Raw genomic sequence first — 12645 nt, 5'->3', positions numbered from 1 at the left:
AGATGTACAGCATGGAAACCCTTCAGTTCAACCCATGTAAAAAGGACGTTCCCTAATTTTAAAACACTATTCCCTGGTTCGGGACTCACCCACAAGAGGAAACATCTTTTCCATATCCACCTTGTCAAGAACATTCAGAATATTATAAACTTCAATCAGGTCACCCCCTCACTCCTCCAAACCCCAGTGGAAACAAGTCTAACCTGGTCAGCCTCCCCTCAAAAGACAATCCACTCATTCCATGTATCAATCTAGTCAACCTCCTCTGAACCATCTCCAACATGTTCACACTTGTGAGTGAAGTCATTGCTCCTCATCTGAGTCCTGAACAATTGGTACCGAATCCTGAGACTATGTCCTCCATGTTTCAGAGTTCCTGAGCAGTGGAAACCACAAGTATCTACTCTATCTCAGGATTTTTCTTTGTATTCAAAGGGCTCCCAGATATCAGTCCATCCTCACGTTTGACTGGTTTGAGCCTGAGTGCCCTTGATCTTATTATCCAATTAACTCTAAGTTACCATAGCAGTTTTATCACTCCCTTCTTACTTTACCATCTTTGATACAGTCCCCATTGTTTATAATGGGAGTGTTGGTGTAAATGGGATTTCTCCACCTTTTAAGAGTTGGAATTGTAATGTTAAAAACAAGAAGCCTCATTCACTTAGGAATTGTCTCCTTTAATCCAGGTTCTATCACTTTGAGAAAATGTGAACAGCTCAGTAAAACTGTTTGAATACGTGACCTCTAGTGAAAGCAGCAGATTCTTTTAAAACTCAGAAGACGTTATTGAAATAAATGGTGTGCTGAGATTACTGCTACTTGGAAACCGTTATGGTAGTTTCAAAGTTGAGCTCTTGGTCCTCAGTCTCTCTCTACCACTTGGCCAAATGCTGTGCTAGCAGATTGGAGGTGACAAATTTTTCTTTGTGTTTAATGAAGTTGCCCATATGTCTGCCCACATCAAGATAAGGCTCCCAAGATACAGAAAATCCAGGATTTTGCTATAAACTGCAGCTTTGTTAATCGAGTAATGTAGAATGGAAAGCATGCATGGTGGAGACGAGTGCTTCATCTAAGCATCTAAATGTGTCAAGGACTCCTCCAGTATCGCATTGGGAGAGTCAGCTTGGATTACATGCTCAGGCTGAAAAGTGTGGTGCTGGAAAAGCACAGCAGGCCAGGCAGCACCCGAGGAGCAGGAGAATCAATGTTTCGGGCATAAGCCCTTCTTCAGGAATGAGGCTGGTGTGCCAAGCGGGCTGAGATAAAAGGTGGGGGAGGGGCGCTAGGAATACAATAGGTGGAAGGAGGTGAGGGTGATAGGCCAGAGAGGGGGTGAGGGTGAAGAGGTCAGGAAGAAGATTGCAGGTCAAGGGGGTGGTGCTGAATCCGGGGGTTGGGACTGAGATAAGGAGGGGAAATGAGGAAGCTGGAGAAATCTACATTCATCCCTTGTGGTTGGAGGGTTCCTAGGCGGAAGATGAGGCGCTCTTCCTTCAGGTGTCGTGTTGCCATGGTCTGGCAATGGAGGAGGCCAAGGACCTGCATGTCCTTGGCGGAGTGGGAGGGGGAAGTTAAAGTGTTCAGCCATGGGGCGGTTGGGTTGGTTGGTCCGGGTGTCCCAGAGGTGTTCCCTGAAACGTTCCGCAAGTAGGCGGCCTGTCTCTCCAATGTAGAGGGGACCACATCGAGTGCAGCGGATACAGTATATGATGTGTGTGGAGGTGCAGGTGAATTTGCGAAGGATATGGAAGGATCCATTGAGGCCTTGGAGGGAGGTGAGGGGGGAGATGTGGGCGCAAGTTTTGCACTTTTTGCAGTTGCAGGGGAAGGTGCCGAGAGTGGAGGTTAGGTTGGTGGGGTGTGTGGACCTGACGAGGGAGTCACGGAGGGAGTGGTCTCTCCAGAACGCTGATAGGGGTGGGAGGGAAATATGGGGTGGTGGGGTCTGTTTGGAGGTGGCAGAAATGACGGAGGATGATACGATGTATCCAGAGGTTGGTGGGGTGGAAGGTGAGGACCAGTGGGGTTCTGTCCTGGTGGCGATTGGAGGGGCGGGGCTCAAGGGCGGAGGTGCGGGAAGTGGAGGAGATGCAGTGGAGAGCATCGTCAACCACGTCGGAGGGGAAATTGCGGTCTTTGAAGAAGGACGCCATTTACGCTGTTCGGTAAGGAGGCGAAGGAATTGGAAATATGGGATGGCGTTTTTACTGGGGGCAGGGTGGGAGGAGGTCGGTTTGTAGTAAATGTCTGTGTTGAGTCGGTCGCCCGAGATAGAAATGGAGAGGTCTAGGAAGGGGAGGGAGGAGTCTGAGACGGTCCAGGTAAATTTGAGGTTGGAATGGAAGGTGTTAGTAAAATGGATGAACTGTTCAACCTACTCGTGGGAGCATGAGGTAGCGCCAATACAATCATCGATGTGGTGGTGCCAGTGTAGCTGCGGAAGATGGATTGTTCCACATATCTGACAAAGAGGCAGGCATAGCTGGGGCCCATGGGGGTGCCCATGGCTACTCCTTTGGTTTGGAGGAAGTGGGAGGATTGGAAGGTGAAGTTGTTAAGAGTGAGGACTAGTTCAGTCAGTCAAAGGAGGGTGTCAGTGGAGGGGTACTGGTTGGGTCGGCGGGAGAGGAAGAGCGGAGGGCTTGGAGGCCTTCGTGATGGCGGATGGAAGTGTATAGGGACTGGATGTCCATGGTGAAGATAAGGTGTTGGGGGGCGGGGGAAGAGAAAATCATGGAGGAGTTGGAGGGCGTGAGTGGTGTCCCGAATGTAGGTGGGGAGTTCTTGGACTAACAGGGACAGGACATTGTCGAGGTATGCAGAGATGAGTTCGGTGGGGCAGGAGCAGGCTGAGACAATGGGTCGGCTGGGGCAGTCAGGTTTGTGGATTTTGGGCAGGAGGTAGAAACGGGTGGTGCGGGGTTGTGGGACTATGAGGTTGGAAACGGTGGATGGGAGATCCCCTGAGGTGATGAGGTTATGGATGGTCTGGGAGATGATGGTTTGGTGGTGGGAGGTGGGGTCATGGTCAAGGGGGCAGTAGGAGGAGGTGTCTGCGAGTTGGTGTCTAGCTTCAGCGGTGTAAAGATCGGTGCGCCAAACTATCACTGTGCCTCCCTTGTCTGCCGGTTTGATGGTGAGGTTGGGTTGGAGCGGAGGGAGTGGAGGGCTGCGCGTTGTTACACGCTCAGGCCTCTTGACTTGAGAACTAAGGACATTCCACTTGAGTCAGGACGAACATATTATTGCCATCCTGCAAATTTGCCCTCAGCCATTCTCATTAACAAACAGCTTCAATACAGAGAGAGGAAACAAGAGAGTGGCACCTTGAAGTCCCCACTACTCTGCAGTGAAAGGAATTAAAGCACAGAATGGTGTGCAGGGTGTTCTAGCTAGGTGAATAAAGAACTGATTGAGCAACAGGAAACAGACAGCAGTAGTTGAAGGGAGTTTCTCAAAATGGAGAAAGGTGACCAGTGGTGTTCCACAGGGGTCACTGTTGAGGTCACTGTTGTTTGTAATATACATAAATGAACTGGAAAAGGGCACTGTTGGTATGATCAGCAAGTTTGCAGATGACACGAAGATTGGTGGAGTAGCAGAAAGTATAAGGGAATGTCAGAGAATACAGGAGGATATAGATAGACTGGAGAGTTAGGCGGAAAAGTGGCAGATGGTTTTCAATCCAGACAATTGTGAGGTGATGCATTTAGGCAAGACTAATTCTAGAGCGAATTATACAATGAACGGAAGAGCCTTGGGAAACATTGATGGGCAGAGAGATCTGGGTGTGCAGGTCCATTGTACCCTGAAGGTTGCTGCACAGGTGGATAGAGTGGTCAAGAAGACATATAGTATGCTTGCCTTCATTGGACGGTGTATTGAGTATAAGAGCTGGCAGGTCATGTTAACATTGTACAAGACATTGGTTCGGCCACATTTGGAATACTGTGTACAGTTCTGGTTGCCACATTACCAAAAGGATGTGGATGCTTTGGAGAGGGTGCAGAGAAGGTTTACGAGGATGTTGCCTGGTATGGAAGGTGCTAGCTATGAAGAAAGGTTGAGTAGGTTAGGTTTATTTTCATTAGAAAAAAGGACGTTGAAGGGGGACCTGATTGAGGTTAACAAAATCATGAAGGGTGGATAGAGACAAGCATTTTCCCAGGGTGAAGGATTCAATAACGAGAGGTCATGCTTTCAAGGTGAGAGGCGGAAAGTTTAAGGGGGATACACATGGCAAGCACTTTACACAGAAGGTGGTGGGCGTTTGGAATGCGTTGCCAGCAGAGGTGGTAGAGGCAGGTACAGTAGATTCATTTAAGATGTGTCTGGACAGATACATGAGGTGGGGAGCAGAGGGATACAGATGCTTAGGAATTGACTGACAGGTTTAGACAGTACATTTGGATCAGCTCAGGCTTGGAGGGCGGAAGGGCATGTTCCTGGGCTGTAAATTTTCTTTGTTCTTTGTTCTATTCCACCCAGTCAGACAATACCTCTGCCATGCGTTGATACTGAGCATCCTGCAGCCTGGCGATCTGTAACTGGTTGTCCTCAGACTTTGCTGCAGCTTGCTTGGCCAACTCCTCTTCCAGAGCAGACACCTCGTGACGATAGCGCTCCCTCAGCTCTTTCAACTCACTCCTCAGCTGCTTTGCCTCCTCGCTCGAAGCTGCCTGTGCCAGCACCAGTTGGGTTTCCAGGCGCTGGATTTCCAGCTGGTGCTGGCTCTGTACCCCGTCCGTCTCGGCCTGGCACTGCAACTGGAACTGGCTAGCCTCCCGCCTCTGCTCCCGCAGCTCTGCCCGCATCTCCCCCAGCTGCTCGGTTAGCTGTGTCACCAGGCTCTCCTTCTCTCTGATCACTGTAGCCTGCTGCTCCACCGTGCTCCTCAGCAGCCGTGCCTCCCCGGTCAAGCGGTGGATTTCCCGGATCTGCTCAGTAATGATCTCCGCCCGCTCAGTTGCTTCCCTGGGCCATTTGTGGGCCCTTTCCTGATCCAAGGACCTGTGCAGATTTGGAACAAGAAAACTCACACTAACTCAAAAGGCTACAGATGCTGAGAATTTGAACCAAAAGTAAAAAGGCGAGGTATGCTCAACAGGTCAGGCAGAACAAAGTGTTATTCAAGTGCCAGCTAGCTCTTTGTTGATGCTCCCTGTCCTGCTATTTACTTCTTGTGTTTTCTATTTGTTCGAGGAGAGGATATGAGTGAGCCCCTCCCACACCGTATAGAGTCACAGAGATGTACAGCACGGAAACAGACCCTTCAGTCTAACTCATCCATGCCAACCTGATATCCCAATCCAATCTAGTCCCAACTGCCAGCACCTGGCCCATATCCCTCCAAACCCCTTCTATTCATATATCCATCCAAAGGCCTTTTAAATATTGCAATTGCCTCCACCACTTCCTCTGATAGCTCATTTCTGCATGAAAAAGTTGCCCCTTACGTCTCTTTTATATCTTTCCCCTCTCACACTAAACCTACGCCCTCTAGTTCTGGACTCCCCCACCAAAGTGAAAAGACCTTGTCTATTTACCCTATCCATGCCCCTCATGATTTTATAAACCTTTATAAGGTCACCCCTCAGCCTCCGACGCTCCAGGGAAAACAGCCCCAGCCTGCTCAGCCTCTCGCTGTAGCTCAGATCCTCCAACCCTGGCAACATCCTTGTAAATCTTTTCTGAACCCTTTCAAGTTTCACAACATCTTTCCGATAGGAAGGAGACCACAATTTCATGCAATATTCCAACAGTGGCCTAGCCAATGCCCTGTACAGCCACAACACGACCTCCCAACTCCTGTACTCAATACTCTGACTAATAAAGGAAAGCATACCAAACGCCTTCTTCAGTATCCTATCTACCTGCGACTCCACTTTCAAGGAGCTATGAACCTGCACTCCAAGGTCTCTTTGTTCAGCAATACTCCCTAGCACCTTCCCATTAAGTGTATAAGTCCTGCTAAGATTTGCTTTCCTAAATTGCAGCACCTTGCATTTGTATAAATTATACTCCATCTGCTACTTCTCAGCCCATTGGCCCATCTGATCAAGATGACATTGTAACGTGTGGTAACCTTCTTCGCTGTTCACTACACCTCCAATGTATCGTTCTCAGACCTACCACGGATGCCTGAAACCATGGATTGTACGGAGTTCTATCATTTAAACAGGAAATTTACCTTCCCGGCAGTTCCCTGGAATTATTTCTGGAATGCTCCGTGTAATATTTTCCAGCCCGCCATAAACCGCGGATAACTGAATCCATGAAAACCAAATCTGTAGATGCAGGGATTCTACTGCACATATTGTGGATTGAAACTGCTCAGTATTGCCACTACCACCATGTCAGTAAAGGCAGGCTTTGCCCATTTGCAAACACGACCAGCATCCTGCAGCAACATTCCCTCAAAGCTGCTGCAGCAGCAGACAGGCTGTGCACAGTAAGTGGTCCCTTTCTGACATGGCCATGTGCCTCTGCATTGCAATTTTAAAGTGACCACACAAAGCAACAAACAGACAGTGCACAGTAAAAAGAAATTAAAGGATATAGTACTCTGCAGCCCATGACCTTTACAGCACAGAAACAGGCCGTTCAGCCCAACTGGTAACTACAGTAAAACTGTTATGTTAGAATATAGAACATTGCAGCACAGAACAGGACTTTGGCCCCCCATGTTGTGCTGACCTGTGGAACCAGTCTAAAGCCCGGCTAATCTACACTATTCCATTTTCATCCATATGCCCATCCAATGACCATTTAAATGTCCTTAAGTTGGCAAGTCTACAACTGTTGCATTTAGTGCGTTCCACGCCCCTACTACTCTCTTAGTAAAGAGACTACCTCTGACATCTGTCCTATATCTATCACCCCTCAATTTAAAGCTATGTCCCCTTGTGCTAGCCATCACCATCCGAGGAAAAAGGCTCTCACTGTCCACCCTATCAAACCCTCTAATTACCTGATATGTCTCAATTAAGTCACCTCTCAACCTTCTTCTCTCCAATGAAAACAGCCTCAAGTTCCTCAGCCGTTCCTCATAAGACCTTCCCTCCATACCAGGCAACATCCCAGTTAATCCCCTCGACACCCTTTCCAAAGCTTCCACATCCTTCCTATAAGGCGGTGACCAGAACTGTATGCAATACTCCAAGTGCGGCAGCACCAGAGTTTTGTACAGCTACAGCATGACCTCGTGGTTCCAAAACTCAGTCCTTCTATTAATAAAAGCTAATACACCGTATGCCTTCTTAACAGCCCTATCAACCTGGATGGCAACTTTCAGGGATCTATGTACATGGACACCAACATCTCTGCTCATCTGCAGTACCAAGAATCTTGCCATTAACCCAGTACTTTTTATTCCTGTTACTCCCAAAATGAACCACCTCAAACTTTTCCACATTAAACTTCATTTGCCACTTCTCAGCCCAGCTCTGCAGCTCATCTATGTCCCTCTGTAACCTGCAACTTCCTTCAGCAGTATCCACAACTCCACTGACCTTAGAATCATCTGCACATTTACTAACCCAACCTTCTACACCTTCATCTAGGTCATTTAGAAAAATGACAAACAGCAGTGGCCCCAAAACAGATTCTTGCTGGACACCAGTAGTAGCTGAACTCCAGGATGAACATTTCCTATCAACCAGCACCCTCTGTCTTCTTCCAGCTAGCCACTATTTGATCCAAACCACTAAATCACACTCAATCCATGACTCCATATTTTGTGCAATAGCCCACCGTGGGGAACCTTATCAAATGCTGAACTGAAATCCACTAACACACACATGCTTTACCCTCATCCACCTGTTTGGTCACCATCTCAAAGAACTCAATAAGGTTTGTGAGGCACGACCTATCCTTCACGAAAGCGTGTTGACTATCCCTAATTAATTTATTCCTTTCTAGATGATTATAGATCCTATCTCTTATAACCTTTTCCAACACTTTACCCACAAACGACATAAGGCTCACTGGTCTATAATTACCAGGGTTGTCTCTACTCCCCTTCTTGAACAAGGGAACAACATTTGCTATTCTCCAGTCTTCTGGCATGTAGATAATGATGACACAATGGTCAAAGCCAAATGCTCTGCAATCTTCTCCCTGGCTTCCCAGAGAATCCTAGGATAAATCCCAGTCAGCCCAGGAGACTTATCTATTTTCACAATTTCCAGAATTGCTAACATCTCATCCTTGTGACCCTCAATCCCATCTAGTCTCGTAGCTTGTATCTTAGTATTCTCCTCAACAACATTGTCTTTTTCTAGTGTAAATACTGACAAAAAATATTCATTTAGCACTTCCCCTGACTCCACACACAACTTCCCAGCACTATCCTTGATTGGCCCTCATCTTTCTTTTGTCATTCTTTTATTTCTGATATACCTATACAAAGCTTTTGGGTCTTCCTTGATCCTATCTCCAAATGACTTCTCATGTCCCCTCCTGGCTCTTCTTAGGTTCTCTCTCTAGGTCTTTCCTGTCTAACCTAAAACTCTCAAGCACCCTAAAGAGCCTTCACATCTCATCCTAGTACTGTGTAGAATGCTGTTGAGGCATAATCTCAGTTTGAGACTCAGAGCAGTAAAGAACAGAGGATAGCTGTGGAAACGGAGAATAAAGATCAACAACCAAAAAGAAGTAGAGCATAGACAAGACAGCCAACAGCGATTTAGATTTGATTTCCTTTTACATGGCCACATGTTATGTGCAGTTTTGGGCCCCACATCCTAGGAAGGATGTACTGGGTCTTGAGCGTGTTCAGAGGAGGTTCATGGGAATGGTCCCAGGAATAAAAAGCTTAACATATGACGACTCTGGGTCTATAATCGATGGAGTTCAGGAAAATGGGGGTATCTAATTGAAACATATAGAATACTGAATGGTTTGGGCAAAATAGATGTTGGGAAGATGTTTCTATTGGTAGGACAGACTAGGAGTAAAGTCTTAGAGTAAAGGGAAGACCTTTAAGAATGGTGATAAGGAGAAACTTCTTCAGCCAGAGAGTGGGGAATCTATGGAATTCATTGCCACAGATGGCTGTGAAGGCTAGGTTATTGAGTATATTCAAGACTGAGATATATAGGTTCTTGAATATCAAGGGGATCAAGGACTAAAGGGAGAATGGGGTTGAGAAACTTTTCATCCATGACTGAATGACACAGCAGACTTGATGGGTTGAATGGCCTAAATTCTGCTCCTATGTCTTACGGTCTTCTGGCATGTAGGGATGGAGCTAGCAGGCAATCTTGCTTCATGTGCTTGGTGTGTGTGGGTGAGATGGGGGAAATTAGTTGTTCTTGTACTTTTGTGTAATCATATGTGGCTCATTCACAAGCTGTCATATATCCACCCAGTCCACCTGCTCGAAAAGGCTGATTTCTGACAAAGAGATCACACTGGGCAGGCCTACAGATATATGAGACAGTAACATCTGAGGATCCCTACTGCTGTCTGCTTTATGGAAAATGCCTACAGATTTCTGAAGCATGAATAAACAGAGCAAACTTACTGATCTCTTAAGTACAGACACTTGGGGCTGGCAGTCCTACAGATCTCTGAGACATGGACAGAAAGGGGAATCCTGTAGATCTCTTATGGATATGTGGGCAAGATCAATGGATCTCCCAGATTGGGATATACAGGACATTTTATAAACGTTGAAAGATGTGGCTATATCAGAGAGAACACCAGCCAGTGAAGAAAGAGCTGGACACCCATTCTCCAGACAAACACTTTACCTAGCTCTGCTGCAGACTTTATCCATTTCACCCCCTGCGCGCCCTCTGGGCATGTCTCTGTTGGATGCACTCTGTAGCTCTCGCAGGCGTTCATTTTCTCGCCGCAGTTCCAGGATGTCCTTAGTAGCCTTGGACAGAGCAGCCCAGGGGTCTGTGTTCACTGCTGGTGGGCCAGGGCACCGAACCTCAAAGTGTGATGGGGGGATCAGACCCTCTGCTTCTGTGAATAAAGAAACAGCTCCATTAATATTCCCAGCAACGGACTGATGGACGTTTCTAAATCCTGCACTCCGTTCCAGCTTAATTAACCTCAAGAGAAGTAATTTATTGACTGAAACATGCAAGTAACTGTACATAAATATACTTTATTCTTTCAGATTTGTAGGGCTGTTGTGAAACTTTCTCATGGAAGTTTGATGGTGTTAACACTTTGTTTGACAGGTACCTTAATCTCTGAGATAAAAATGCAGGCCCAGTGTTTCAAGCCTCTCTCCATACCGGCACAGCCTGGTCAACCACCTAGGAATCCAGCACCTCTATTGCTACAATCTCTGTTGAAAAGTTCGAAACTTACTCACAGAGTTATAACTGTGTTCTTACGAACCACATGGTCATAACTATTTTCTGTCGCCAATTTTCTATTATGTAGTCATCTATGAGCAATGTTCTCTGTCCTGTATGAGTACAGGGTATCTATACATCCACATTCAGAAATGTGTCTGTACAATGTATGCATTTCTCAGCCATATACACACATCTACGATATACATATTTCAAAGTTCTATAGGACCACCTGACATATCTAGAGCTCAGCTCTATCGAGTTGAGATTTAAAATCAGATTTCCAGAATCTTATTGAAAAGCAGAACAGGCTTGAAGGGCCAAATGGCCTACGCTTGCTCCTTGTTTGAATTTCAATAAAAGAAACTCACACATCTATATCTAGGGATCCATATATCTGTTGAACATATTTATACCTCAGATATTGAATGGACTGTCCCATTATCTGTAACTTAGGTATCTACATATCTGCATCATTTATCTATATCAGTGACAGCAATAAGACTGTCTCATATAGAAGTGCTTCAAGTATGAATACTTCTACCAACATACCAACACAGTAGATATCTAAATGTCAACTCTGTATGTTTACATTTAAACCCTCCATTTTCTTCCTAGGCAGTCACTCAGGCTGAACTGATTTTCACCCACTTGTTTCCCAGAGAACAATACATTTATGAGACTTTGTAGCTCAAGTTGTGGATCAGGTTGTAAATTTGCTAGATGAGCTGTTAGACTTGTTCTCAGATGTTTCTGCATGATGCTAGGTAGCATCATCAGTGACCCTCTGGTGAACCATTGGGGTTCTGTCCTGTTTGCTAGTTATCTGTCTCAGTTTGTGGTGGTCGGTGATATCATTTCCAGTTCTGTTTCTGAGAGGTTGGTAAATGGGGTCCAAATCGATATGTTTGTTAATGGAGTTCCGGTTTGAATGCCAGGCCTCCAGGAATTCCCGTGTGTGTCTTTGTTTAGCCTGTCCCAGGATGGATGTATTGTCCCAGTCAAACTGGTGTCCCTCTCTGGGCCCCATGTGGTTTGGATTTGGGCCCCATTTACCAGCCTCTCAGAAACAGAACTGGAAATGTTATCACCCATCACAACAAACCAAGACAGATAAATAGCAAGCAGGATAGAACTCCAATGCTTCACTAGAGGCTCACTGATAATGTTACCAAGTACGGTGATGAAACATTTGAGAACAAACCCACCAGCTAAGCAAGCAAACTTACAATCTAAACAATAGATGTATCCCTAAATCTCCAGAATCTATGGATGGCTCTCACATCTTGGAGCGTCAATGGCTTGATCCAATACCCACAGGGAACTATACATTTATACCCATTTCCCAGGGAACCTATAGATTTATCTCCATATTCCAGGGATCTATAGATTCATCCCCATTTCGCAGGGATCTATAGATCACTCCAAGCCACAAGGACCAATAGACTTATGCCTACTTCCCAGGGACCTATAGATTTATCCCCATTTCCCAGGGACCTATACATTTATTCCCATTTCCCAGGGAACCTATAGATTTATCTCCATATCCCAGGGATCTGTAGATCACTCCAAACCACAAGGACCTATAGACTTATCCCTACTTCCCAGTGAGGATTTATCCTCACACCTTGGGATCGACGGATTTCTCTCTGTATCTTGGAGATCCATTGAATTCTGTCATTTCCCAGGATCTATCGACACCTCAATATTCCTGGAATATGCAGCAATGTCCATATCGCAAGGATCTACAATCCCAGGGATCTATAGATCTCTCCCCCAAGGATCTACTCGTGTGCAATGTGGAGGTGAGGGGTCCCACGTCATTCTCATTTGCATCCGTGAACAGTGTTTTTGTTTTGTTATTTTTATATTTTAATTTTCTGTTACCGTGGTGTCTGCCGCTGAAAGCTGCCGGTGGCTCCAGTCCCGGCTCGAGCTGCCGCCGGCTCCTCGCCGACATGGCGCCGCTAACCGTCAAACTGCGGTGTCCCAGGAACAGCCGTCCGCCGGAAACAGGTTCCTGACACCGCCTGCCACCCAGCGGTGCCGCAGGGACAGTCGTCCGTCAGAAACAGATTCCTCTCTACCTCCAACTTCATAAATCCATCTCACCCACTCCGGGTGCCCCGGGAACAGCCGTCGGGTTGGCGGGGGGGGGGGGGACAAAAATCAGCCATCAACAAAACAAAATTTCACCCATATGGGTTTCATACATAATGTGGTGATTGGAACCAAGTGGATCTTAATGACTATGAGATCATTGACTGAGGTTGTTTAACTGTGTCAATCGGGGAGCCCAGGCTGACAGATATAAACAGGAGAT

General features: G+C 46.4%; 1 protein-coding gene across 4 annotated transcripts in view; it reads right to left on the bottom strand.

The window, feature by feature from the left end:
- The window catches only part of cchcr1 (coiled-coil alpha-helical rod protein 1), a 42381-nt gene extending 30064 nt beyond the window's left edge, over positions 1 to 12317 (bottom strand). For 3 of the 4 annotated variants that reach the window (XR_011952791.1, XM_072549894.1, XM_072549895.1), the window contains exons 1-3: positions 12210 to 12317; positions 9762 to 9981; positions 4506 to 5016 (exon numbers count right to left, since the gene is read on the bottom strand). Coding sequence is in view for 3 of the 4 variants with exons in the window: in XM_072549894.1 (XP_072405995.1) it covers positions 4506 to 5016; positions 9762 to 9981; positions 12210 to 12282 (804 nt within the window). In the remaining variant the exon portion in view is untranslated. The remainder of the gene's footprint in view (positions 1 to 4505; positions 5017 to 9761; positions 9982 to 12209) is intronic. The other variant, XM_072549896.1, reaches the window with a different exon arrangement.
- Positions 12318 to 12645: the final 328 nt, after the last annotated feature.

The sequence above is a fragment of the Chiloscyllium punctatum genome, chromosome 30 (assembly GCF_047496795.1).
Source record: "Chiloscyllium punctatum isolate Juve2018m chromosome 30, sChiPun1.3, whole genome shotgun sequence".
In the NCBI taxonomy this organism is placed as follows: domain Eukaryota; kingdom Metazoa; phylum Chordata; class Chondrichthyes; order Orectolobiformes; family Hemiscylliidae; genus Chiloscyllium; species Chiloscyllium punctatum.
This window is presented reverse-complemented; position numbering and strand designations above follow the sequence as displayed.